Genomic DNA, 25,805 nt, shown 5'->3' with positions numbered 1-25,805 from the left:
CCTCATTATCAACAACCAAACAATCACCATCACCTCCCCACCTACTACGAAAGTTTGTCCCGGAATTACCACAAACTCTCTAGCAAAAACAAGAGCTCACAGCCATTCATTCACATCTCGGTGAGCCGGGCCCAGGAACCCTGACTGCCATTTGCGGATAGTTTCGCGTTGTTTCTGTAGAGATCTTGGAGGTTGGAGGAGCTTTCATATATATTAAATTTCTGGACGCCTTAGGCGCCCATAGTTGGATTTTTTGACTGCTAGATTCACAGTCAAAAAAGTGTGTCTGTCTTGCAGATGTCTTTACTTGATCTTAAACACTAACCAGAGGACAATGTACGGCATGAGCTTATAGCTTAACCTTGAGATATTGTTTGTCTGCGATTGGAGTATCAAGGTCCAGCTCTTGTCCAACTCGACTTCGAGCAACATATCAAATTAAACACTCCGTCACAAATCGCACATCCATGAGCATCCAGAGTCTAGGATTCATTCAAAGTCTCCAAACACCAAGAATACCCAACTCAACCCCATCATCCAAACCACCACTCACAAAAAACTAAAATAATTAATAGGATAATCCTCACAGCGTCCAGGCAACGGGTACCCCATCTCCTCACACAAATCGCTCCTCAACACTACACTCCTGTGTCCCCTTCTCGCTAGGACCCTCGTCGACCTATTCTTCCACCACCAACTCTTCCTCGCGTCTCGCCACTGGACTTCCAGTTTTTCGTATCCGGGCTGATAGAGACCTTCGATCTTGATCGTGTTTTGGGGTGGTAGATGGCGGTCGAGGAGTTGGAGGGAGCGCCAAAGACGACGTGTAGAGAGGGGTGTGAGAGGAGTGGAGAGGGGAGGGAGGAGAATGGTGAGGGTTTGCAGGTTTGTGAGGGTTTTGGTTAGGATGTCGAGGGCGGAGGAGAGAATGTTTAGGTCGAGGGTTTTGAGCCGGAGGAAGATGTTTTGGATGCGGGAGGTAGTGGTGGGGCCCAGGTGGTGGGTTAGTCTTCTTAACTTAATCACCGTCAACAACTCTATCCCTGGTATAATTTCTGGTCACACTTACAGGAATATCGTACTTCAACATATCCTATAGCAAACATCAGCTCTCACATCTCCCAAAGGTCTCATGGACATGGAACTCACCTCCTCACAAGCATCCCCCTTCAACGGAAACACAAAACAATGTCCACAATCCACCCTTTTAAAAACATTCTCCACATAAGCAGTCCTGACCCGAATCCGCTTCAACCGATGCTGATCATGATATCGCATCATATCAACACAATACCGACACGCCACATCCTCCACATCCAGACTCCAAACCCTCGTCTCCCCAAAAATCTCCATCAACAACCTTACCTCGTTCAAATCCTCCGCATACCCCTCCGGCCCCTCAAACCTCTTCGGTAGCAGCGGAATCGGAATCGCCGCCACGGAAGCCAGGTAGCAAAACAGATTCGCCTTCGCCAGCGCCGGGATGGACGGTAAAGCCACCGGTCGAGGCGCGAAGGGGAATGTCCAGGGAATGACAAACGCCGGTGGGTCTTGTTTAGGGAAGATCGTAGCGGGGTCGCGGAAGCGGAAGGGAGGACGGGGACCATCTTGTTTGGGGGACATGGTGGGGAGTTTTCGCTGGCGGGCTTCGGAGGCGGTTTCGGGGCGGTAGCGGATGGTGGAGAGAGGGTGGGGGGAGCGTAAGGGGAGGTCGAGGGGTTCGGTTTGGACCATGGTGCTGGCTAGAAATGCGCCGTTGGGGCTGGGGTTGAAGCTAATGAGGATGGAGGGGATTTTTAAAACCATGTTGAGGAGTTTGGATGAGGGGTGATGGAAAAGAGTGGATTGGATAAAGTTGTGGTGGCTTGGTGTGAGAATAGAGATGTTGGTTGATGGTCGGTGATGAGCTTAAGTTGAATGGTTGTGGTGGGTTGCACTTTCCCAAATGAGTATCTTGACTCGATGCAAGAGCTCTCGACGTAGGTAATGATTGTTGTTGAGTGCTAAAACGGGTTTAGAATTTTGAAATATGGTAATTCCACAAGATTGTGATCACGAAGAAGGTCCAAAAGATCGGCGGGTACAAGCTGGCCCTGGTGTAAATACAGACATGTGTGTAGAAAAGCAAAACTAGCTGATATGAAGAAAGGTCATGCCCGATTTCTTACGGAAAATAAGTTTGGGTTGTTAGTTCCACCAGCATTTTCTCCAAATCCTAATTTGTGTCGGCTGCGCTTCACATACGATGGCACAACCTACAGAGAAATCGGTCACCGATTTAGTAGCAAGCATCAATGGCAAAAATATTTTGTCCGGATGGCATGTTCTTATAGCTTATTGCGAAAACGATGTGAATAGATTGCTTGCAGCCCGCCATGCCCCACAATTAAAAAGTCAATACAAAGGTAAGTATTAGAACCGAGTTTGAATACGATTCGCGAGAACGTCGTTTAATCTATCTTGTACTATATCCGATCCACAGGGGACAGATCGTTGACCTTTATTACGGCCTCAAGTTGGGTCTGCCTCAAATGTCCTTCAAGGACGGCAGAGGGACAGTTCAACTGCGATTACCCCGGTCAGGGACTTTCGGATACTAACTGAGAGGAGATCGAGAGCTGGTTCAAACTGGATTATTTCTGAATTGTGTCGCAGCTCTAAAGAAAGGTTCAAGGTTCGCTAGAATCTGGGAACAATGTTCTATTCGTGGATGCTAACAAGATCATCACGTTCAAAGCGGGAGCGCCTCGGAGTGTCAAGTTGTCATCGACCTTTTTCATCCAATAGTCTCTATCATCGACGAGAAACGCTTGAAAGATATCGCTCTGGATGCCAGCCATTGTTAATTCAGCCTTGAGAACCCACATTAACACCATCGGACTGCTGTATCACATAACCAATACCGTATCTCGACCAAACCCGAAACTAAAGGCCTTAAATTACAACTGATTCCCACCAAATTTCTAAGGAAAACAATCGAGGGCGGCAACTCTGATCGTTCCGCCCTGTGAATGTGGAGAACGTGTTTTTCACCGACAACATCCCTCTGCTTTTTGCGCTTGGCTTGAGGACAAAACGCTGAAACTTTTTTAAGCTCCGGCGACATAGTGGTTTTATAGGAATTAATACGGTGCTCAAGTAGCAAGGTATTATTATACAAAAGTGCTAAAGTTGCTAAAGTGCTATAATGCTAAGGTGGTATGATGCTGAGGACTTGCCATGCTAACTTCGTAAGGCACTATAATACTAAGGCCCTACAACGCTATAAATGCTATAATATCAAAATCAAATGCTTTATCCAGAAATTATTCATTATTACGCGCGCTATTTAGCTATAGCAAGTCCAACACGCTTTCAAAGCTTCCAAATAGCAAGTGTACCTAGTTTACGAAGTAAAAATACTACACATAAACAACTCGCTATTCGTGAAATCGCGGGTTCTTGCTCGTAAAATGGTATGTGTTCACGTATAGACTAGAACAAATGTTTGGGCATCCGGGAAATTGTTGCGTGTTGCGAAAAAGCTTAGCGAGGAGGAAAAGGGGGAGAACTCGGATGGTGGTTTAGATTCGGTTTTGTTTTGTTTTTTTGTTTTTTTTTAAATATGGCGGAGTGGAGTTATTAGTATCACCAGCAAGCGGAATTTGATATTGCATAGAGAGAGAGAGAGAGAAATAGTAGAGAACTAGAATAAACATTGCATTATCACCAAACCTAAATAATACATGGTTCGCACTACCAGGAAGCATCAACAACCCCCAAACCAGCTCTTCCGTAGCACAAACAAAACGAACCTTCTTACAGTTCTCAATCGCTTGAGGAAGAGGGGTCAGGGCAACCAGCATCATACCACACCGTCGTCTGGGTAAGATCCGGCGGAGGAGTCATATCCGCCAAACTATCAGTAAAAATCAAGCAATGCGTGACTCCACTGCCATCTGTATAGAAAGCATAACTGACACACCCATAAATACAATTAAAATAGCACTGCTCGAGATCCGGAAGACCCTCCAGGTCGACCTCCAGGTTATTGTCCGTTGCAGTGTTCTGCAAGGCATAAACGCCACATGCAGGGTCCGGGTACGTAGGTGGTGCGCACGAGATATCGTACCAAGCAACCCCGTTTGGATCCGCGGTGGGCGCAATGGCTGCTACTGTCTGTTGGTAGAACGCGCAGACAAGATTGACTGGATCGAACGTGTAGCTGACGCAAGGCTCATCCAGGACGCAGAGCTGATAACAATACTCCGCGAACGGCGCCGGGACGCTGTTGCCGGCTGATCGTTTCTTCGGAGGTGGCGACGAACCTGGGGCATCGGCCATGAAGCCGCAGTAGTCGGGAAGGACGGAGCAAGAAGCATCCCATGCAATGAGTCCGAATCCGGTGGTGTCTTCCCATTGGGAGAGGAAGGCCCCGAAGATGGTGCAGACGCCGCTTCCGACGAAATGACTCAGACAGCCGCTGTTAGTGTTACATAATGATTGACAAGCGGCTTGGTCCTGGATTCCAGACTGAACAGCGTAGGGTGCAGAGTTTGTTGCGGGGATAGCGCCCGGGATATCGCAAGTAGGGGTATGTGGAGGTGGTGTAGGACACTATCACACGAAGTCATCAGTAATGTGTCTTGGAATAACACAAGAAGGTCGCTGGAATTTTCAAGCTGTATCTGGCACAAGCCAGAGCATGCTTGCAGGGCATTCTAGAGTGGAAACCGCAGTGAAATGGAAAGAAAAGACTTACTGCAATGTCCCAGAAAGTATATCCACCGGTTCCACCAGCGATTTCAGACACGGGGACATCGAAAATTCCGCAGATCCCAAAGTATTCGTACAGAACATATGAAATGCATCCCGTGGTTGTTGCACAGGCATTGGCGCAGTCATCCGCGGAGTATCCTTCGAACTGACCCAATAATGTGGATGGATCTGTGCCTACAAAGTCCGCAACTTGGTTGCACTGCAAAATATCAGCAATCTGTATGGCTCTTGTAGAGAAGGGACGAGAACGATTGGAGAGTAGAGTTGATGTTTTTATTTAGATAGAAGGAAATGGGTTGGTTACGATTGGGCCAGGGTCGGGAACGCTGCGCTGATTAGCCTATGATCGACTACAAAGACGTTCGAAGCCAGTGACAATGTCAAACGGATTGAAATGTACAGGGAAGAGGAGACACTTACACTGCCGTTGAGACTGCAGCAGCGGTCGTTGTTGTGGTAGTGGAAGTTTCAGTAATGAATGTAGTGATATCAGTGGCTAGATATAAAAGTCAGCAAAAAGTGCGGTGCGGAGCTACATCGGGCTGTCTAACTGGCTAACACAGTTGAGGTCACTGTAGCAGTATTCGTGACCGCATCCGAAGACTCAAAACACGAGCAAGCATGGGGAAATGGACGCAGCAGCCTGTCCCTTTGTGCATTTGAGCGTTGTTGGTTTCGGAGGAGTTACATGATTTCCTGCCACAACATTGGCACCGAATGCTGGGGCTGGCAAAGTTGTAGTCGTGGTGTACAGATTTGTCGCAGTATTTGTTTGGTACACCCAAGCGGTGTTGGCAAAGAGAATGGTGATGACACTGGCCTGGGTGTTAGCAAGCACGAGAGTGGACGAGGTTCTCTTACTCTGTTGTCTGAACAACTTGCGTTGCAGTCACGGCTGGGACAACATCTCCAATGTAAGAAGAGCAGAAAGGCGCAGCTAGTGCTGAGGATGACATGAAGCATCTTATCAGATCGTTGGCTTTGCACGCATCAGGTGTGTTGACATGATGGGATGCTTGAACGGACACTGACCACACAAGTGCGGCGGATAATTTGGTGACTCTCATCTTGTCCTTGCAGATGTGCCGTTAAGCTCCAGCACGTCCAGAACAGCGTCCTGCTCAACACTTGTACCAAATCCTCATGAAAAGTATTATGGAACTTTCAATCTCATAATGACTAAGATTAAGCTCCGAAGGAGTTGGTAATATATCGATGTAAGTGGAAAGTCAGTCTCACGGGCATTATCCCAAGACAAATGAATTTTTAGCATGACAGGGCTGAGACAGTTCTGAGGTTAAATACTCGAGTCATTATCGCTGTAGCAAAGAAAGAAAACCAGGCACATATTGAAGCAAGGTAGAACAAGAATTATAGCAAGCGTACTCCTTTACCTAGCTGTTTCTTTCCTCGACACGTGCTCATTGTCTCAGATCAAGTCCCTGATACCAGAGACCTCCCCCTCCCGATTGCTCGGGACGTTATCGAAAAATACTTTGACGGCTCTAGAATCTTTGAGAGCTTAAAGAATGGCTTTGTATGCCATCACGTGTCGCTAGCTTGTAGAGAAAACTCTGATGAAGTAAAAAATAAACAATAAGACGCGAAGAAGAACAGAGGGGGCTGCGTCCCGATTGCCCCAAATCTTCCCAACGATTGCTTTAACACTTTTAATAGCTTTGAGAGCTTTGAATAATGACTTTGTATACCATCACGTGCCGTTGAGCCCACACAAGAAAAGAAATTAGTAGCAAAGGGAAAAGGAGAAAAGGAGAAAAGGTATAAAAAAACAGTATTGCCATACTCAATCCTTCGTCGTGTTCCCCCTACCCACCATCCTAATTTCGGGCATATCCAGCAACAACACTGGTATCTACCTACCTAGGTATGCTTCAAATACACTTCATCACCATGTACCTAACTGCACGGAAAAGCAACTCGGAGAAAAATTTCCTTCCAGTCTTTCATTCTTAGTTCTCGAGCTGCTGAGCACTGAACTTCATAAACATCTCACATTCCATCCCCTCTCGTGTGCAAAACGAAACGGAATTTCGAGAATCATGCTAAGCTAAGCGCAATCCTCGCCAAGGGAACACTTCCCCGACCCCGCCTCGGCATTTCCTTCTCCTCGCAAATCGAAAGAGAAAAAAGAGACATATATCGGTCAAGGAATCAGAATCTGGACATTGCAAACTCATTTTCTCCCAACTTGTTGAAACTGGCGGCCGCTGGAACCACGTGCCTGCCTGCCTTCCTTTTCCAGTTCCCGGTTGTTGCACAGTATCAGCACTTCACGATTTGTTTTTGATTTCCAATCAATCAGCATTTCTCACGATATATACCTACATCTTCGTAGATGATTTCTTCAATTCTCCATTCTTTCCCTCTTCTCTTCCCTTCTCTTCTCTTCTCTTTTTATTCATCTCTTTGTGCTTCGCAGCGGTGAAGCCCTTTACCTCTCAATAACCATAATAAATAATATCGCCGAAGCATCCCCGTCCTAGCTCCGAACTTTCTTTTCACAATTTCGTTTTCGCAGCCACCACGAACGCCACGATGACCGGCAGTTAGCTGTGTAGGTAGGTAGGTAATAAGCTTTGGCCCTTTCCGAGATATCGCCAGCTTGGATTGTTTTTCACCGGAAACGCAGATATGAAGGGTTTGAAAGAGGGGGAGAGATGGGTGATGATGATGCCTAGAAATACCAAGAGCGTTTGACAGAAGATCTTCGTCTGGAGAGGCCCCTGTTGACGTTGACGTTGACGTTGACGTTGACGTTGACACTTGAGTGGAGAAAGTTGGCGCCAAGTTGCACTTGCATGGTTGGGTTCGCACCTCGAGAAAGTTTTGATCACAAAAGTGGTTGTACTTCGAAGTGACTGGTTCTTTCGACGGGGGATACAGAATGTTACTCATGATCAGATATGCCCAAAAATTCGAGCTGAAAAGTTCTGGCGGCTGACGGTACCACAGCTTCTCAATCCAATCCAAAACGTACGATAGATACGGTGTAAACGGTTGAAAGGAAGAGCAAAGGGCTCTCTCTAGTTTCACGCTGAAAGAAGCCGAGTCATTCCATCGCATCTTCTCCCGGCTCAACGGATCTTTGCTTCCCAAGAAAGCCAGTACGAGCGACCAAACACTTTGAACCGGGGCAAACATCGGTATTCGACGGAGCAAGCTGGAGCGTGGTTGCGATGCAACCTCAGCTCCTCCCATTGGCGACTCGCTCCGGGGTGTGGAGAAGAGCTACTCGGAGTACAGGGCTCGAATCACGCTACTCCAAGCCCCAGCCCGCTGAGTGGCTCAATGCTTGTTCCACTGCGGGGGATCCCCGCTGGCGGACACCACGATGCGGAACCGCGGGTTACCAGATGTCTCGATGATCGTCAGCTGATGGTCCATTTGGAAGGAATGACAGGCCTTTCGGTTGAAAATGTACTAAAGTATGCGCGGAAGGGAGAGTTGGACGTATCGGTTGCACCGCCATGCAAGAGGGGACAGCCGCCAGGGTTACACCCTTCCGTTGGTAAGATTACTACAGGCAGGCTTGCTGCATAGCTTGATTGCTTGCCTGCTGTGCGACGAGCGTAGATAAGTAGTTGTGACCTCCCCAACTTCTGCGAGAACCTCGAGCTTCTACCTACCTCATCCTGCTCGTCCGTCCGAATTATAGAGTTGGGAGAAAAACCCCTTTCATTGCGAGAGGTCAAAAGTTCAATTGTAAGTGAGTGAGTGAGTGAGTGGAATGCAAACCTGGTCGAATTTCCCCATACCCCCGCACCAACACCAACACCAAAATCCCCAACACCGCAACTCCTCTTTTCCACATGTACTGACATGACGCTCTCCAGCTCAAAACGACGCTGTTCACATCACATCAGCAAAATGGCGGAAATATCAGCAAGCGACGAAAAGGTCGCTGCGACTCATGTCCCCGATGCTGCGCTCCCCGAATCTCATCACCCGGAGAAAATGTCCGTTGGTCGGTATGCGGCAACTCGACTCACGACTCTGAAGCCTCCCATGAATCAAGCTCCCAATCCATTCCGTCTCCTCGCTATGTTGTCTGGAAAACAGTGGTTGTTCTTCTTAGTCGGTTTCCTTGCTTGGGTATGCCCATCATCCCTTTTCTGCTTTCAAGAGACGAGGAGGATATTGATGGCCAACGAAAAAATCTAGACTTGGGACGCCTTCGACTTCTTCACCGTCAGCTTAACCGTCTCCGACCTCGCCAAGACCTTCGATAAAACCAACACGCAAATCACATGGGGCATCACACTCGTCCTCATGTTCCGATCCGTCGGCTCCATCCTCTTCGGTCTCGCCGCCGATCGGTACGGACGCAAATGGCCGTTCGTCGTCAACAATATTCTCTTCATCGTCCTCGAGCTCGGAACAGGGTTCTGCCAAACGTACAAGCAGTTCCTTGCCTGCCGCGCCCTGTTCGGTGTCGCAATGGGTGGTCTCTACGGAAATGCCGCAGCCACGGCCCTGGAAGATTGTCCGGAGGAGGCGCGTGGTATTGTGTCGGGGATGCTGCAGCAGGGTTATGCGTTTGGCTATTTACTCGCTACGGCGTTTGCGAGGGGGCTTGTTAATACTACTTCTCACGGATGGCGGCCTCTGTACTGGTTCGGTGCTTGTCCGCCTGTCTTGATCATCATTTTCCGGCTGTGCTTGCCGGAGACCGAGGCGTATAATGAGCGGGTCGCTGTACGGAACGAGAATGGGAATATTGGGAAGACGTTCATTGCGGAAGGGAAGGTGGCTTTGAAGAGACATTGGCTGTTGCTTATCTATCTCGTGCTTCTAATGGCTGGATTTAACTTCATGGTTTGTTTCCCTCGGTTTTCTAATTAATTGATATGTACTAACATCCCACCTAGTCCCACGGCTCCCAAGACCTCTATCCAACCATGTTGACCAACCAGTAAGTAAAATTCTGCCCTTGTCTTGTATTCAATCTGGGAGCCAAGATCGAGATCATCCTGAAAAGCTGTTCGTGGAAGAAAACGTGTCACGGCTCCTCGGACGTGCTTCTCGGCTCTCGGAACCCTATCAAACCCGTATACTGATCTATCTCTAGATACAACTTCAGCGCCAACGCCGTAACCGTCACGCAAGTGGTCGCCAACCTCGGCGCCATGACCGGCGGAACCGTCATCGGCTACTGCTCGCAAATCTTCGGCCGCCGCTTCTCCATCATCTTCATCTCCATCATCGGCGGCGCCCTGCTGTACCCCTACACCTACACCTCCTCGAAAGCCGTCATCGCCGCGGCCTTCTTCGAGCAATTCTGCGTCCAGGGCGCTTGGGGCGTCATCCCCATCCACCTGATGGAGCTCTCGCCGGGCTCCTTCCGCACTTTTGTGGTCGGTACTTCGTATCAGCTGGGGAACCTCGTCTCGTCTGCTTCCTCGACTATCGAATCGACCATCGGGTCGCGCTTCCCGCTGCCGCCGACCTCAAAAGGGGTCAAGCGCTACCAGTACGGCAAGGTGATGTGTATCTTCATGGGCTGCGTGTACGTCTATGTCATCATCCTGACGTTCGTGGGGCCCGAGTACCTGAGGCGCAGCTTCGAGGTCCATCAGGATAGCGACATTGCGGAGGCGGCGGGGCACGACACGATCGAGGCGGCGATGCGGAAGATTCATCGGCGGGAGGCGATGGGGATGGGGGTTGATGCTAGTGATCGGGAGGATATGGAGAATATTGAGAAGGGGCGGGCTAAGCTTTAGGGTCAAAATTGAAGGGGGTTAGGGGGCACGATGTAGGAGGTTATCTATCTATCATTGGAGTTGGGAAATTCTTTTGATTGATCTTGATCCTCTTCTGTTGATTTTTAAGATTCGACTTTGGATTGAAAAATACATTCATTCTCCACGCACTCCTATCCACTCATTTTCAAACCCAAAACCAAACCCCCCCCCCCCCCTCTTTACCGAATCACCTACCACCTAATTTCCACCTAACTACTAATCAACTCCCAACTAATTTACCAACAAATAAAACAAAAGCTACCTCCTCGGTAAACTCCTGCTCGCACTACCTAGTTTGTGTGATGGGTTGAACCCATTCTGTGGCTATGCCCCTAAATGGGCATAGCCGTCACGTGAGCAGACGCTCGGGCCTTGGCGCCCTCACAAAAGGACTTCTCCGGGGAGAATCCTTCTTTCCTTAACTAGTTCTTTTTGTAATACACATAGCTTGTTACTTTGACTCATTGTATCAGCCCGTGACAGTTTGTAAGGACTCGGACCACTCGGTAATCTCGGCTCTTTCTTTCTTTCATTCATTCATCCATCGTATACCCAGGTACTGTAGGGCTGAGTAGCCGCACAGAACAGGAGCTATTGAATGTGGGGTAAGGGGAAGGAGGGTAAGGGCGAGCTGTTGGGGTTTGGGGGAAAGGGGGAGAGGGGAACAGGCGGCACGCGAGAGAGTAAGTGGTGAGCGGTGGGAAATCGTGGGGGAAGGAAAGAGAGCACGGTGTTTGCGAGGGGAGTTTTTATGTCGCTTTCTTTGCGGAGACGATGCTTTTAATTGAGAGATATTGTGGGTTATGATGAGGAGTATATATATAGTATTGATTATTTCGTAAGGTATGATGATTATTGAATGAGGAACCTAGTTTTGTAAGAGATGGGGGTTTTTTTTTTTAGGCTTAGGTGAAACTTGGGATTAAATATGCGAAATAAAATAGTTTTAAAATAATATATTTATTTTTTGGGTGTAATAGAGTATTTAATTTTTATTATATTATTTTGCCTTTTTATAGCACGATATGTACATTACTATAGAAATTTGTTTAGCTTTCTTGGCTTTTATAGCGAGAGTCAAAATTAGGTATAAAGTATTAATTTCGAAATAAGACATAGGCCTCTAACGCGTTTCTTTATTTTCATTTGCCTATAAGATAATGTTTTAGAAACCGATTAGTGCGTTATCTCATCACTTCACAGAGACGACAGATGCCTTCACCGAGAAAATACAATTCATAACACGGAGCATATCTCATCACTGAGGTACCATGCCGAACGCCAAGCAAACTCGGACTGCCAAGCGCGCAAACTAACAATATATCTGAATTGAACAATCTGGTACACAAGACCACAAAAGGTATCAACATAAGCCCAAACAGCAAACAAACGCCTGCTTGCCCATCCAATCTTCCCATCCAATCATCATAACTCATCAAACATTACATTTCTTCCTCCCCTCAACCCTCCCTCACTTAACATCTTCCTTCACCTCCTTCTTCCCACCAAACATCCCCCCAACAAACCCCCCCGCCCCCTTAACACCACCCACAACCCCACTCCCCACACTCTGCGCCCCGCTCCCAACCACCTTCCCCCCCTCCGCCACACCACCCACCACGCCCTCCCCAGCACTCTTCCCCCCCTTGATCATCGGATCCGTATACCCCGCCGCCGCGCCCCCGTAACTCCCCTGATCATCCCGACCCTGCCGCTCCGCGCGATTAATACCTTCCGTTGAAACCAGTTTGCCGACGGGCGCCAGGAGGCCGTTCTCGCCGAGTTGGTTGCCGACCAGGTTGTGGACGTCGTCTTGGATTTGGTCGACTTGTTTGATGCCTGTGATTTTGGATTTGTTTAGGGTGTCTATTTTTTTTTTCCCCCGGCTATTAGCGTTTTAATTTCGTTTTTTAAGGTAAGAAGGGGAAGGGAAGGAGAAGGAAAGGGAAGGGAAAAGGGAAGGGAAAAGGGGAGGAAAGGGGGAAAGAGAAGTACCTTTCGCAACATAAGAAGCCTTATTATCGCCCTTGCCGAACCAGTAGAGGTACTGGTCCTCGATCCACGGCATCCAGCGCTCGTACTGGATGTTGTACGCTTCCGTCACCCATTCCGTGTACGTCTGCTTCTTCTTCTGTTCGGGCGAGAGGGCGTCGTATTGTGCGTGTTTCTGCGCTTCGGTTGGTTGTTCGCTGCCTTCCGCGGGGCCTGCTTTTTTGCTGCTGGCGAGTGGGTTGGAGGGGAGGTAGTTCATGTTTTTGGTTTTTGGATTTGGGATTTGGGTGTAAGAGATTTGTATAAAGAAGAGAAGACAAAAAGGTAGTTGTGATATTATATATATGAAGTGCCTTCCAAACTTGGTCTCAAATGAACTCTACCTAGATATGTGATGTGGCCGTGCAAAGTTAATATGCCCAAACCAAGATATTCCAGATCGTGGCTGACGTGTTGTGACGTCAACATATAGATCGCGGTCTCGATTCGCGAGAGATCCTGTTTTTGCTTGTGGATGCGGCTGCCGGGTTGAATACAGGGATGTAAAACAAGGATTTTGTTGTTTAGGTAGATGCGGGTTGGCGGTGGTGTAGAGAAAAAGGGATGGGTGGAAGCGAGGCGAATAGGAGGCTTTAGCGAGGTTTCAGGTTTAGGGGGTGGGAAAGGTTATTTTTGCACGTGCTGGGAGTATTACTTCGCTCTCTCATAATCTTCGTGAAGATGGAGGATACGATTGCTATAAGTTGAATTTCGTATGGTAGTCGATTTATCTTGTTGAATTGATTGCTAATGATTATTCATTGGATTATGCCATGGTTCGTGTGACAAGGAGAGGGGAACTTGGAAGTTAACGCAACGAAAAAGAATCTCTCGTGCAAAGTTTGAAGAAGTGCAAGTGTCATCTCTCATTTTATCCGCTTTTAGAGACTAAATCAAAACGGGCGAAAGAATTTTTGCGCTGCTTATCAGTTAATGATCCATGGGCTTCACCAAATCCACCTGATACGAACCCTAAAACTCAGTCCCATTCAACACCCATTATCTCAATATTATATCACATTTCTGATCAGCTGTGGACTTTCTCTAGTACCAAGTTTGACTAGAGTGTAGAGATATGTTACTAGGTAATTATCTGAAGTCGAAGCTGAATCACGTGAATGTACTTGCTAACAAATAGCATGATTGCATTTGTGGTCGAAAACACCAATGGTTGACATGAATTATTAACTTAAAACAAAAGAACACAATATGTAGAGCTAAACAGGAACCTATAATGACATAAGAACAAATCAGTGCGTCAAAGTAACAGTTTTCCCTTCCCATTTCTTCCCATCCTTATTAACACACTCCTCCACAATCCACAACGCCACATCCTCTCTCGAAATGAAATACCCAATAGCCGGCTCATCTTCTTTTCCTCCCTCTTCAGTCACCTCAGTACTAACCCTCACCTTCTCCAACCCCTTACTCTTCCCATCAGTCAAAAAGCTAGGTCGGACCATAACCCAGCTCCTCCCCTTCCCCTCCCCAGAAATCATACACTCTTCCATCTTCTTCTTATCATTGTGCGGAGTCGACAACATCCAATGATAAAGCGGAATCATACCAATCGGGATATCCCTTCCTCGATCACTGATACCCGTAGTGCTCAACAACACAATCCTCGGTCCTCCTTCTGGTCCCGGGACTTTGTCTTCATTCTCCAGCGAAGCGAGAGAGGAAAGGATGCATTTTGTTCCTTCTTCGCAAATGTGTGGATCCTTGCTACCCCATTTGAGGCCCTGCATCTCGATTACCATGCCGACAGCAGAAATGATTATATCTGCGATGCGATCGTTGATTGTGAGAGTCGCTTTTATGGCGGAGGTCTCTCGGATGTCGCCTTGGACGATGTAGAGGTTAGGATATTCAGTGGAAAGCGAGGAGAGTTTGGATGGTGTTCGGGCTAGCACCCGGACAGTGTGGCCGGCTTTGAGGGCCAGTTTGAGGGCTGCAAGACCAGTTCCGCCTGTCGCGCCGAAGATGGCGACGGTTTTGGTGGTTGGAGAGGACATTTTGGGGGATGAACGTGTGGGGATAATTGAAGACTTGTATTAACGCAAAAGACTCGTGAAAATTCTTGAGATGGGATTGATTTCGAGAAAACAGATCAATGAATAATGGAAAGGTGTTTGTTTGATGATGTGAAAGCATCACAACTATGTGATCGATCTCCCTATATAACTTCTCAACTCAATACACCTAACTTGGAGATCCCTGCCTTGAGGGCATCGCCAAGAGGGCGACAATGTCCCGCCGGAAAGTCTTCATTCGACATTGTCCCGTCTGATATTCTCACAGCCTCCACGAAGAAACGACAATGAAAGTTGTATTGCACTTGCTATTCGCAGAAAATTGACTTTTGATCAGTTACGGCCGAGAGAACTGGATGTTTTGAGGCACAGTTGAGCTATGAACGAGGATCATGAGGATCTTTACGTGGAGATCGGGAAGATGATTGATTCGGTCGGAGTGATGTTACACCGGTCACGTGTGTAGCGCGCTAGTCTAAAGTGGACTAGACCAATACTGGTTTCATCCTCCTTGATTCTTCAACGACAACGTTCGAAGCCTCAAGCAGATGCATTGAGGGAAAATTGGAACTCAGAAGACAAGAGGACCAGTGGTTTACTAGGAGTACTGCTTCTTCTATTGATTTTGTTGCCCTAGAGCGTTCAAGCGGCGTGTCACGAGTGTGCCAACCCCAGCTTTATGAGATTCTGACTTTCTTGGATACCTGGCCACGAAGACAACTTCACTACAAAAGAGCCTCTAGTTTACGTGGGTGAACGCGATGATGTTGCAGTTCGTAAGGACTTCGATTGCTATGATACAACTTGTACTCTCTTTCATCCCCTACTTTCTGATCACGGAAGAGCATTGACTGGAGCCTTTCTGGCCCGCATTGAGCTTTGCGTGGTTGTCGAATATGACCAGAACCTTCCGATGGAGAGGCATGATTCATGTTGACTCCATCGTGACAAATTGAACATGGGTCGAATTGAGTTAGAGAGAGAGGAAGCTTCGATCCAGCCTTTTACCAATTCGGCAATGCGGCAACACAGAATATCACCAAATACACAAACACTCCACAGACGCCACATCTGCAACCATCTTCAATTGGCCGCATGGGATTTTTATTATCCGAGTAAAGTTTTCTTCTATGCTCTGAAGAGTAATTTGAAGAGTAGTCTGTGCTTTTCCGAGACCATTTCTCAAAAAGAGACGGCACCCGAATAGCTTCGGAGCAAAAGTGCAGCTCAATTGGTCAATATACGCATCACTATGTGCCGGACGGGCATCGGGTCCCCAGTTTCCCAAGTCCCGAATTAAATGTCTTGTGCACAGACGCACTGATTCCATCACTTACTTCGAGCTATGAGGGGGATCGTCCAATGACGGCGGAAGTAACCCAATCGCGTCTAAATCGAAATCCCGCCAAGACAACGTTACTCCCTGAGAAACCCTTCAACAACGTTTCTTACAGTACTACTAAACTGATCGCAGAACTGTACATGGAACAAATTGAGCTCGCCTGATATCCTTGCACTGTTCTTAGCCAAGACAGGTATCATCACAGGAATATGAATACATGATCTACCGTCGACGACGACTTGTTTAATTCTGTTTAAACATCGCACCGGACCAAACCCAGATAGTCTCGTGAGCCAAGACACTGAACGATGTTGCGTCGAACCGTGTCTGCGGGTCTGACAAGCCGATTGCCACTAATTGCAGAACGACCCTTTCTTAGTACTGCCGATCTTGGACATCCGGACTGCCAACCTGTGCTTGATGAGCCTTCGGATCAGGATTCAAAGGCAGATGGAGAACTGGAACATGTTAAGTATTCGATACCCTGCCAGCACAATGGTAAGTATGGTCCTTGCATCCACACAAGAACTGAGACGATAGCAGAATGAGTTGTAACGGGAGTCGCCCCACCGGTAGGCCTTGCAATTATGCTCTGGGACAGCTTCTAACTGTTACCTAGCGTGCCAGACTTGTCGACGAAGACGCGTCAAATGCGACCTGACTGAGCCAGTTTGCGAACGATGTCTCAAGGCCAAGATACCGTGTAGAGGATACTCGAAAGACCTCAAATTCGTGGATGAGAAAGGACGAGCCCAAAAGCGGGTCCAGATCAAACACGAAGCATATCTCCAGTCCATCCAAGCGGATGCAGAGAAAATCCGAGCCAGTCGTAAGCTGGAGCTTCGGTGCAGTAGTGAGGCAGTACCACCGGAACTCTCTCTTGTTGCATTCCAGGAACATGTACAAATGTCACATATGGATTCCAAGCTCTTTGAAGGCGCCAAGATATTGGCTCCTTGGACAACGGCCCGTTACGATGGAGAAGATAGCTACACGGCAACGCAAACTATGAGAGCTCTCGGAAGTGTCTATTATGGTCGTATGTATCGACACAAAGAGAGTTTAGATCAAAGTATGATCTATTATAGCAAAGCTATTCGGCTTCTTGCTTCAGATCTCCAGGACCCGAAGTCCGTCTATGAAGCTTCATCTCTGAATAACATTCTGTCTCTCTGCATTTTCGAGGTATGGATACCTTTAGAAGGCAAACGATCAAGCCATTGACTTTACTCTACAGATGATGGCGTCACCTTCGGGGCAGGGACTTATCGGACATCAGTTTGGAATTGAGAGGCTAGTTGAAGCTTGGACACCAGAGAAATTTCGACAGCAACCCGAACAGATGATCCTGGACAATTGTAGGCTGGCCATGTCGTATGTCCATATGGATGTGCGGAAGAGAAGTTTTCTGGAGCAGCCAAAGTGGCTCAATGTACCATGGTCTAAGGAACCTGAATCCAAGACGTTGTTTGCTCGCCTGTGTGATAAAATCTGTCCCTTGCCTGGACTGCTCGAAGACATGGAGAATTTGCGTTTAGGAGGCGATGTTTCGCCGAAACTTCTTCCGTCGCTCTGCGAGAATATCCAGGTTAAAATACACGATCTCTACATTTGGAGAGCTGCTTGGGAGAAAGAAAATGGAGCTTGTTGCGTAACTTTTCAGAGCCGGGATCCTCGCATCCCTTTCTCCGCCCTACTACAATTCAAAACCCTCCAACAAGCTTTCGAGATCAGCCTCTACGATACGATCCTCCTCACTCTCTTCCGAATGGGTCGAGTACTCATGGGACCAAACTTCGCTCCCGTCGCATCAGCTACCACTTCATTATCACGAACGAACATCGCACTTTTACGACCATCCGATTCAAAGACCGTCCAAGACATCGCAAGGGAGATTCTCAGGATAGTCGAGTATGCCATATCAGACCCTCATCAAAGTGCGGGCTGCTTTCAGATGCTGTTTCCGCTGAGAGCAGCTCTTGAGGTCTTTAAGCCTGGCTCCAAGGAATGGGACTATCTCTCAAAATGCTTCGACGATATCGCGGACAAGGGAGGGTTCGAAATGAGTCGTGGGGTTATGCCTTCTGGCCTTTGTGGGAGATTTCTGATGGATGAGTACATTAACACCTGAGATTACAGGATTCTGCCGAATATGTGAGAGACATTTCCCCTATCTAGACTCAATACCCATGGGCTACGGTTCCGTCGATATCGGGCACAAGTTACGAAGTTCCTGGCACTGGTGCGAAAAGGGAAAGAGAGGGCATTCGCCTTGCTCCTTCCCTCGTCACCCTACTTTCAGCATGACGACCAGCAATATCAGATCTTCATGCTTGATAGAACACCCCTTCGTACAATTACATCCATCAACCCAATCCATCGCTTAATTCTTCTCGCACGACGTAACGAGCCCGACAAGAGGCTGGAATTCGAAGGATTCGGGTTATATTGCGCTTGACGACTTCATCGAAGACAAACTTGGATGGCAACATTTCGACATTGATACCCGCTTTCGAAGTGCGAAGGCCGCGTTTGCCCTCTCAATTCAAGTTGCTTCGAGTCCAAGATCAAAAGCTGGCAAGACGGCACAAGTCTGCCGGAAGGCCATCGTAGCTACATTCTCTCCATATCAGGTATCAACTCTCACATCAATATTACAAGTACTGTACAAATTTCCTTTCCACCAAATATAGATTGCCTCTAAGAATTCCTCCAGCTTAACCTTTAAGTCGAACGAGTAGTATCCCACACGAAACAACATCCGAGCCAGCTACATCACTCCTCAAACCCCCCAACTTCAAGACGCCATGTGCAAAGTCCTAATTTTCCACCTCAGCTGCGTCTGTCGCTGCAAACCAGTCGTGGAGCAGCGTTGCAAATATAACTACCACCCGGCTCTACCGATGTCTTCTTGTCCTACGCTGCCGTATCCCACGTTGCAGAATATACCACTACGGCCGGAGATTGTGTATGCGACTTATGGCTGCGAGAAGCAGAACGGGTTCGTCTACCGTCCATTGGAATGGAAGAAAAATGGTTAAGGTACGTTCTGCCGACCTGGTGCATGTATAGTGGGTTGTGGGAGCGAAGGGAGGAAGGAACATTCTTGGAAATGGGAAGGGTCATGGTTGAGCATTGGATGCAGGCTTTTGGGTATACAAGGTGGCAGTGTCAGCCTTCGAGGTTAGTCATATGTTAGAGGCAGAATCGTCGTCGCATTATCTCTCTGTCCCACCGATTTTATTCCCGTGGTAGCAAGCAAACCTTATTTAAATCGTGTCGAAGATGAGAAGTGGGACTTGCGGAACTTCTCTTCTATTCTTTTTTGTTTTCCTTGACAATTATATGTTGACATCGGTGTTCAGGCTTTCATATCATCTTTTTTTCTGCCTTGAATCGCATGCCTGCACATACTTGCTAGAAATGATTTCGATCCTCTCGTTCATATATCTTGAGAAGGCCGAAAGTTCGAAACTTCACTGTCACTTCGTCAAAGACTTTCTCGGGAAGAGCAGGTTTTCGTTCTCCATGAAACTTTGCCAATGAACGTAAACAGAGGCGCGTTCTTATCGAGCTCCTATTGGTGGTTTGTCGGCCACAGGAGATGTGCGGCTGAGCACCGCATCGTCAATTTAGACATCTTTGCTTTCGCACGACTCCTGAGCATCAACAGCCGTTCGGCAAGATCGTTAAGTTGCACGGAAATAATATAAGAGGATGAGACAATATTGAAGCCTATTATTACTGGAGTACTTGTGCCTCCCATCCTTCGACTCAGGCCCCTCCGAGACGTACAGCCTCGCCATGCCGGAGCCGGTGATAACCTTGATCAGTGGATTGGCAACTATCGTTACCAATGTCTGGAAAGTGAGTAAAGATCTTCATGATCTCATAGAGGGTATTCGAAATGCTCCCCAGCATGTTCGAGTCATCATGGATGATGTGCATGGGTTGACAATCGTCTTGGGCGCCCTTCAAGGCCTGCTTCCAAACGTCGATGCAAGCCGGTTTCCTACGGACTTGGTTCCAATATTCGAGAGCTTGCAACTTAATTTAGACAATTGCTTCTCTATTCTTATGGAGCTCTCGAGGAAGCTCATTCGCTACACAAACGCAGCTGGCGAGATAAGCAAGAGCAGATGGATGGCATTCCGATGGCAATTCACTGAGAAAGGCGTCAACGAGTTTCGAAGTCATCTTGCTGCCTATAAGATGACCGTCCAATTGGCAATCTCAACAGCTAACTTGTGAGTCTCCTGATCGTCCCATGCATGGTCATGTCGTGCATGAAAAAAAAAACTCTGACACAACTGAAGCGCAAACACCACTCAAAACATCGATATCAATGCAAGAATTGAAACAGAAATGAAGGAGATGCGCGTGCAAGTCAATGAAATGTCCTTCAATCAAGATCTTCTTGACATAAGTGATGCAGGAGACCATGGTTCCGTCATCACACAGGATACAGATCGGGGATTCGCGCTTCGTCGATTCTTGATGACTACGGAATCAGTCTTTTCAGACTCGCCTCCTGGCTCTCCTGGATCGACGAATGATACAAAACAGTCTGTTTCTTCACAATCAACAACTCTCGAGGGACAGCCTCTAGAAACTAACAGGGACTTAGAAAGTAGCTATAAGAGAAGGAATGATGACTTCGGCAACGTCTCCAGTACCAACTCTGGTGTCTGGAAAACAGGACCTAACATGCCAGAACGGATTGGTTTAGGACGAATCAAGGCCTCGAGTGGATGGAGTTATCAAACTTCGCTTTCCCAAGACAACGCTCGACGAAACCCATTGGAATCACAACATGCTCAATCAAGACCCGATCCTACTTATCAATCCCAGACTTCAGTAGAGCCTCGATTCGTGGACTCAGCTTTCCCGATGTCATCGAAGTTTACCAACAGGGGACCTGATAGCTTAAATTGTCTACCACAGCAGCAGACTGGTCGCTATGGTCGAGGAACAAGTGATCTTGGAAGGGCGTCTCCCGCCCCCTACGGTGAATACTCTAATGAGCCGGTGGCTACCGAACATAGTCCTGAACGATTGCTTGAAGAAACTTCTTCTCTACAGCATCCATCGGAAAGTTGCCTGGGACTCACTAAACCAATTCCATTGAGCAATGAGCACGTTGGGATAGATGACTATGAGCCTGGCAGCAGTCGCGGATCACCAGAGCAAGTCCTCGAAGTACCACAAGCTGCATGTCTCGGCGTTCCTGAAGAACTCTCTAATCCTAGTGATTCCTCGAAATTAGTGACGAAGTTCAGCCGACGGGACCAACTTGGACTCTACAGACGCATCGAAGATTGCATGACTGCACTCTATAGATCACACCTCGGCAAAGAGGGAGAAGCTACCTTCACATATGAGTATGACAACAACGATGCCGAGTCTGATATGTCCAGCTCCGGTCGGCCCCAATACTCAGCACAGTCTTCGAGGAACTCTGAGACACCTCGGGAGCTAAGACCAATACACGCTACACTTTCGCCAGCTAAAGAGAGCGATCCTGCCAGCATTTCAAGTTACGATGAAAGCCCTGCTGGGAACAGCAAAGACCACCATTCATCGATTGAAGAAGATCTTTCCTTGACAGCCAAAAGCAATGTGCCAAATCTGAATGTGGAGGAAGATCGAATACAACACCACGACAACCTGACACTGCTGAGTCACAGGAGACTTCCAGGACGAGAACCCTTCAACCTTAGCTGTTGGCTGCGATTCTAGAGACGACAAATTAACGCTTCCGAGCATGATGATCAGCAAAGGTATTCCATCGATGACAGTTTCGGTGATACAAAAGCAGTACAAGAACGATCAAACACCATAGGATTCAACACTACAATGGGTAGTGAACAAACCAGCAGCTTTCAAGAGCGCATCCATTCAGGCGACGGATTTGCGAAGGCTATGAAACAAGGTACGCATGAACAGCATACGCTACCCGAAGATGGCGACGGTTGCTTCACGGCTATGATGATCGGTGCTAGTAGCTTACAAAGATAATTCTTAGACGACCACAAATTTTTGGATGATATGACTGCTTGAGTACAGCCAAAAAGACAAGAGGGACAGCGTAAAACGAGAGGAATTCTAGTGTTTAATGTATTCAAGTAGTTGCTCCAAGAATCGCGCTAAATATCTCTCTGACCATGCTGAAAGATCGACGAGAATTCAGAGAGGGGTATCTGACTTGAGTAGGAAGTAACATACTAGAGGGGAATACCACGATATCATCTGAACCAATAGTTCTATTCCAATTAGACATCATGATATTATTCATTCAAACATTATATACTACGTCATATATCTAAAGCCAGCCCATATCTTACACCATTTCTACCAGCGCCACCATCAACCATCTATACAAACACAACACTCTTATATACAAACCCACGACCACCACCACTACCACCTCAATAAGTAGCATAACTCATAATAGCCGGCTCGACAAACACCTTTGGCAAATAACTAAAAATATTCAACACCGCCAACGGAGTCAGCGCCTCCGTCGCAATAACATCACTCAAACTCAGTCCCGGCGCAACAAGCGCACCACACTGCCCCTCCACCCGACTAAAGCTTCCCGGCCCCGAATTCTGCAACGCGTCCACCACCAGCGCATACGCGACCGGATTATACAGCACGCCTTCATGCGTATACAACCCGCCCGCCGGCTCAGCCAGACACGCGCCTTGGAGGAACGTATTCGAGACGCCGACATTACGCGCATCGTTCAGGTAGCCCGAAGCGGCGGTCCCCTCCTGCGGCTGCACGATCTCGTCGGTGAGGGAGTAGACGGTGGTGGTGGGCACGTAGGCGGAGTCGCCGCCGTTGCTGCGGAGCTTGGTGACGAAGTTAGAGTTGTAGTCTTGTTGGATGACGGAGGGGACGCATGCGATGCTGTCTCCGGCGGCGAAGCCGGGGCAGAGGATGTAGGCTAGTACGGTGCCGTGGTAGTCGGGGGAGATGGCGATGTGGTCTGTGACGATTTTGGGGACCGAGGGCCAGTATTTGAAGGCCCATTGTGCGTCGAGGGATCCTTGGGACCATGTTACGATGGCGGGTTTCTTGGAGGTGAGGGCGTAGAGGTATTGGAGGGCATAGGAGACGTATTCAGCATTTACTTGGGCATCGGAGAGGAGTTCTTGGGGGATGTTGAGATAGACGGGGTCAGCGAAGCTTTCTTGGGCGAGCAGTTTGCCGATGTTGGTTTCGAAATTGATTCCTCCAGTAGCACCGGTGCCGGGAGACATTAGGACGGGCTGTTTTTTGCCCCAGGTGAAAGTTGATGGGATGTACATTGCAGCTCGGAGTTGTGCTTCCGGGACGTTGAAGGGGGCGTTTCCTATGACGGTGTTGTAGAAAATTTTTAGCAGCGGGACGGGGCGGTTGACATTATTGTAGCTGTTGGTAAATGGCGACTGTGAGAACTATCAGTAAAGCTTCCAGACATTGGGCTATGAGTCAACTTACAGTCCCCGCTGCCACTGCTTGAATATCACTAGACGTGAAACCATCAAGAACCAGAGTCAAAACATTCGCTAAAATGTCCTGTTCAGGAGCTGGCGTTTGGCTAGCACTTGAGACTCCAAAAGCTGCAGCTGCTTTGTTCATCGCATCTTGAACACTAGTTGGCGTAGACGTGGGTTGGACCGCTTGGAAGAGCTTCTGTACGACTGCTGGAGTATCGGTTCCTAGAAGTGTACCATTCTCAATCGCCTCTGTGAGGTTGTTAATGACTGACACAGTATTCCCGAGACTTTCAACTTACGAGTTACAGCGCCTGCAGCGTCGAGGAGATTTCCCAAGTCCGAAATCACTGCAGGTACAGCCGAGGAAAGACTCCCCAGAGTCAGTGTTCCCTCAATTAGACTTCCCAGAAGTCCGGTGATTGGATTTATCTCAACACCTTGTGGAATTGGAGCAGGAATCGGCGCTGGTGCTGGTGCTGCTACGGGATTTGGAAATGGTGCTGGAGCAGCGAGCACCAAAGGTGCTACCACCGCGGCCAGAACGGCGTAGGAATGCATGTTCAAGTTGGGGTGAGACTTGAAAGAGCAAGGGTGATAATAGACAAGAAGGGTATGGAATTACAATATACAATAATACATGAAAAAGCCAAGCCGAGGGTGGGAAGAAATAGAATATATGCTTAATATTGATGTTAAGCATCTGCAGCTCGGATATTTTGTCTTCAGGAACGGACTTTCGTCATTGGGAGAGAAATCTTCGCAGCGGAGAAGATCTGCATGAGGCTCTAGAGGAGCTTCCTCCGATACGCAACGATCGAATGAGCGCTTTTGCTGACAGGTGTCGAGCGAAGTGACTCTCTGACAGAAGATACAGTACTTAGTACTATGATGTGTAGACACGCCGATCCCTCCCTAGAGGATCTTGTTTGCTCTGAGCGCAGAAGAAGGGTATTGTCATCCGGATCAAGGGTCTTTCGAGTCAGTAGCAGTGATCCAATGAAAGCGCCAGTGAGATTGACAGCCGTCGAACTGGACGATTTAGTCGCATCGGAGATAATGATGTAAGAGGTTCTTTTGGGGGGTTCCTGTCCGGTATTAGCTATGAATATAAAGTTTGTGATGATCCCTAGTCATGGACAGAATTATGACAGAGATGTTGATCTTGGCGCAAGAAGTCCGAGCTTAGTTTTCAGCTGTGAAGCTGATTTCAAGACTTTCCTCGGTTGGAAGATAATGTTCTGACTGTCAGCGACCGAGGTGTACACCACATCTCCTCTTGTTGAAGACTTACAACCATGTCAAGTCATCGCCATACAGTATTCCTCAACAAACCATTTCATCCTCAGCCAACACTCAGAACAATTCTCTCTTCCTCGAATCCCACGTCGTCATCACCACCTCCCGATCCACGACCCGACGTCCCGTCAAGCTACTTCGACCCGGTCAATATGATCGCCGCCTAAGACGCTCACGATCCCCAAAGCAGACAGCCGCCGAGACTCTACCTCTTAGCCGCAGCGACCGTTTCCCCATTAGTGACGACATAGCTCGATCGGGACCAACGTCACTCCTTCGAGTTAAATCGATAAATCTGAAAAGGATCAAAAATAAATAACGAATGTGGTTGTGATGAGATGATGAAAAAAGGGGTGCGCAGGGAATGCCAGGGTGTCATTGACTCAGCGAGGTTAGCTTACTTAGCGGATGCCGAGAAATACGGATTGCGTACGCAGTTCTCAGCATCCATCAGGCCTCGTGATTCTCACATCTCCACACCATCATTCTTTTGTATGCCTAGATAGCCCAATATCCAGTCTACCAAGACCTCAATCCGTCTCTCATCTTCCAATGTTCTCGGCAACCACGTGACACGTTAAAACCTTCGGCTCCCGGCTCGTCCCCACCCGTTCGTCCTCCCTCGGAAGGGCCACTACCCAGAAGATCGGACACCAAAGAACCTCGCAAATCGGAAAATCTGTCTCACTCTCGTCGCTGTCTCACTCTGCCGTGTTCCCCTCTCGAATATCTCCGATTCGACCAGAATCCAGATACACAATGCATGAAAAATATTCTGGTGGCAGCGCGTATATGCATGCAGCTGAAAATTTGAGATTGAGAGACATGCATTCAGTTTGGCCCAGATTTCTTGGTTAATTGGCACCCAGAATAAAGGAGGGGGCCTATGACGCAAATTCGAGACCGGCCCACTCAACCCTCCTCGCTCCCTCGCTCCGGACCGAGATCGAGAGATGTGGTTGTCTTGTTTAGTCTCGTCTCGACTCGAAAGGAGAGGGTGTGAAGACTCACGGCGCTACGAACTCGAATAAACATCCACTTCATGTTTAGTCTCGTCTCAAAATATGAGGAGAGTGTCGAGTCGTATCGTTCT

The 25,805-nt window shown here is 48.0% G+C and overlaps 6 protein-coding genes across 6 annotated transcripts; 3 read left to right on the top strand and 3 right to left on the bottom strand.

Moving 5' to 3' along the window:
* Positions 1 to 8,646: 8,646 nt before the first annotated feature.
* Positions 8,647 to 10,502, top strand: LY89DRAFT_586538 (MFS general substrate transporter; the record flags this gene model as incomplete). The annotated part of the gene is made up of 4 exons (XM_018209373.1): positions 8,647 to 8,871; positions 8,941 to 9,594; positions 9,648 to 9,691; positions 9,848 to 10,502. The coding sequence occupies 4 exons, from the start codon at positions 8,647 to 8,649 to the stop codon at positions 10,500 to 10,502; spliced, it is 1,578 nt and encodes a 525-aa protein (XP_018070771.1).
* Positions 10,503 to 11,994: 1,492 nt separating this feature from the next.
* On the bottom strand, positions 11,995 to 12,774 carry LY89DRAFT_669928 (uncharacterized protein; the record flags this gene model as incomplete). The annotated part of the gene is made up of 2 exons (XM_018213135.1): positions 11,995 to 12,362; positions 12,519 to 12,774. 2 exons carry the CDS (start codon positions 12,772 to 12,774, stop codon positions 11,995 to 11,997), a joined length of 624 nt encoding a protein of 207 aa, XP_018070770.1.
* A 934-nt stretch (positions 12,775 to 13,708) lies between these two features.
* LY89DRAFT_685403 (NAD(P)-binding protein) lies at positions 13,709 to 14,951 on the bottom strand. The gene has a single exon (XM_018215076.1). It carries the CDS (start codon positions 14,567 to 14,569, stop codon positions 13,805 to 13,807), a length of 765 nt encoding a protein of 254 aa, XP_018070769.1. The 5' UTR covers positions 14,570 to 14,951; the 3' UTR covers positions 13,709 to 13,804.
* Positions 14,952 to 16,237: 1,286 nt separating this feature from the next.
* On the top strand, positions 16,238 to 18,478 carry LY89DRAFT_749024 (uncharacterized protein; the record flags this gene model as incomplete). The annotated part of the gene is made up of 3 exons (XM_018221165.1): positions 16,238 to 16,427; positions 16,549 to 17,114; positions 17,167 to 18,478. The coding sequence occupies 3 exons, from the start codon at positions 16,238 to 16,240 to the stop codon at positions 18,058 to 18,060; spliced, it is 1,650 nt and encodes a 549-aa protein (XP_018070768.1). The 3' UTR covers positions 18,061 to 18,478.
* A 1,255-nt stretch (positions 18,479 to 19,733) lies between these two features.
* LY89DRAFT_734507 (uncharacterized protein) lies at positions 19,734 to 21,668 on the top strand (the record flags this gene model as incomplete). The annotated part of the gene is made up of 2 exons (XM_018219914.1): positions 19,734 to 20,176; positions 20,246 to 21,668. 2 exons carry the CDS (start codon positions 19,734 to 19,736, stop codon positions 21,666 to 21,668), a joined length of 1,866 nt encoding a protein of 621 aa, XP_018070767.1.
* A 689-nt stretch (positions 21,669 to 22,357) lies between these two features.
* LY89DRAFT_585961 (alpha/beta-hydrolase) lies at positions 22,358 to 23,974 on the bottom strand (the record flags this gene model as incomplete). Its single annotated transcript, XM_018209350.1, has 3 exons — positions 22,358 to 23,365; positions 23,418 to 23,665; positions 23,716 to 23,974. 3 exons carry the CDS (start codon positions 23,972 to 23,974, stop codon positions 22,358 to 22,360), a joined length of 1,515 nt encoding a protein of 504 aa, XP_018070766.1.
* Positions 23,975 to 25,805: the final 1,831 nt, after the last annotated feature.

The sequence above is a fragment of the Mollisia scopiformis genome (assembly GCF_001500285.1).
Source record: "Mollisia scopiformis unplaced genomic scaffold LY89scaffold_13, whole genome shotgun sequence".
In the NCBI taxonomy this organism is placed as follows: domain Eukaryota; kingdom Fungi; phylum Ascomycota; class Leotiomycetes; order Helotiales; family Mollisiaceae; genus Mollisia; species Mollisia scopiformis.
Note: the sequence above shows the minus strand (reverse complement) of the source record. Positions and strands in the feature narration are given on the sequence as shown.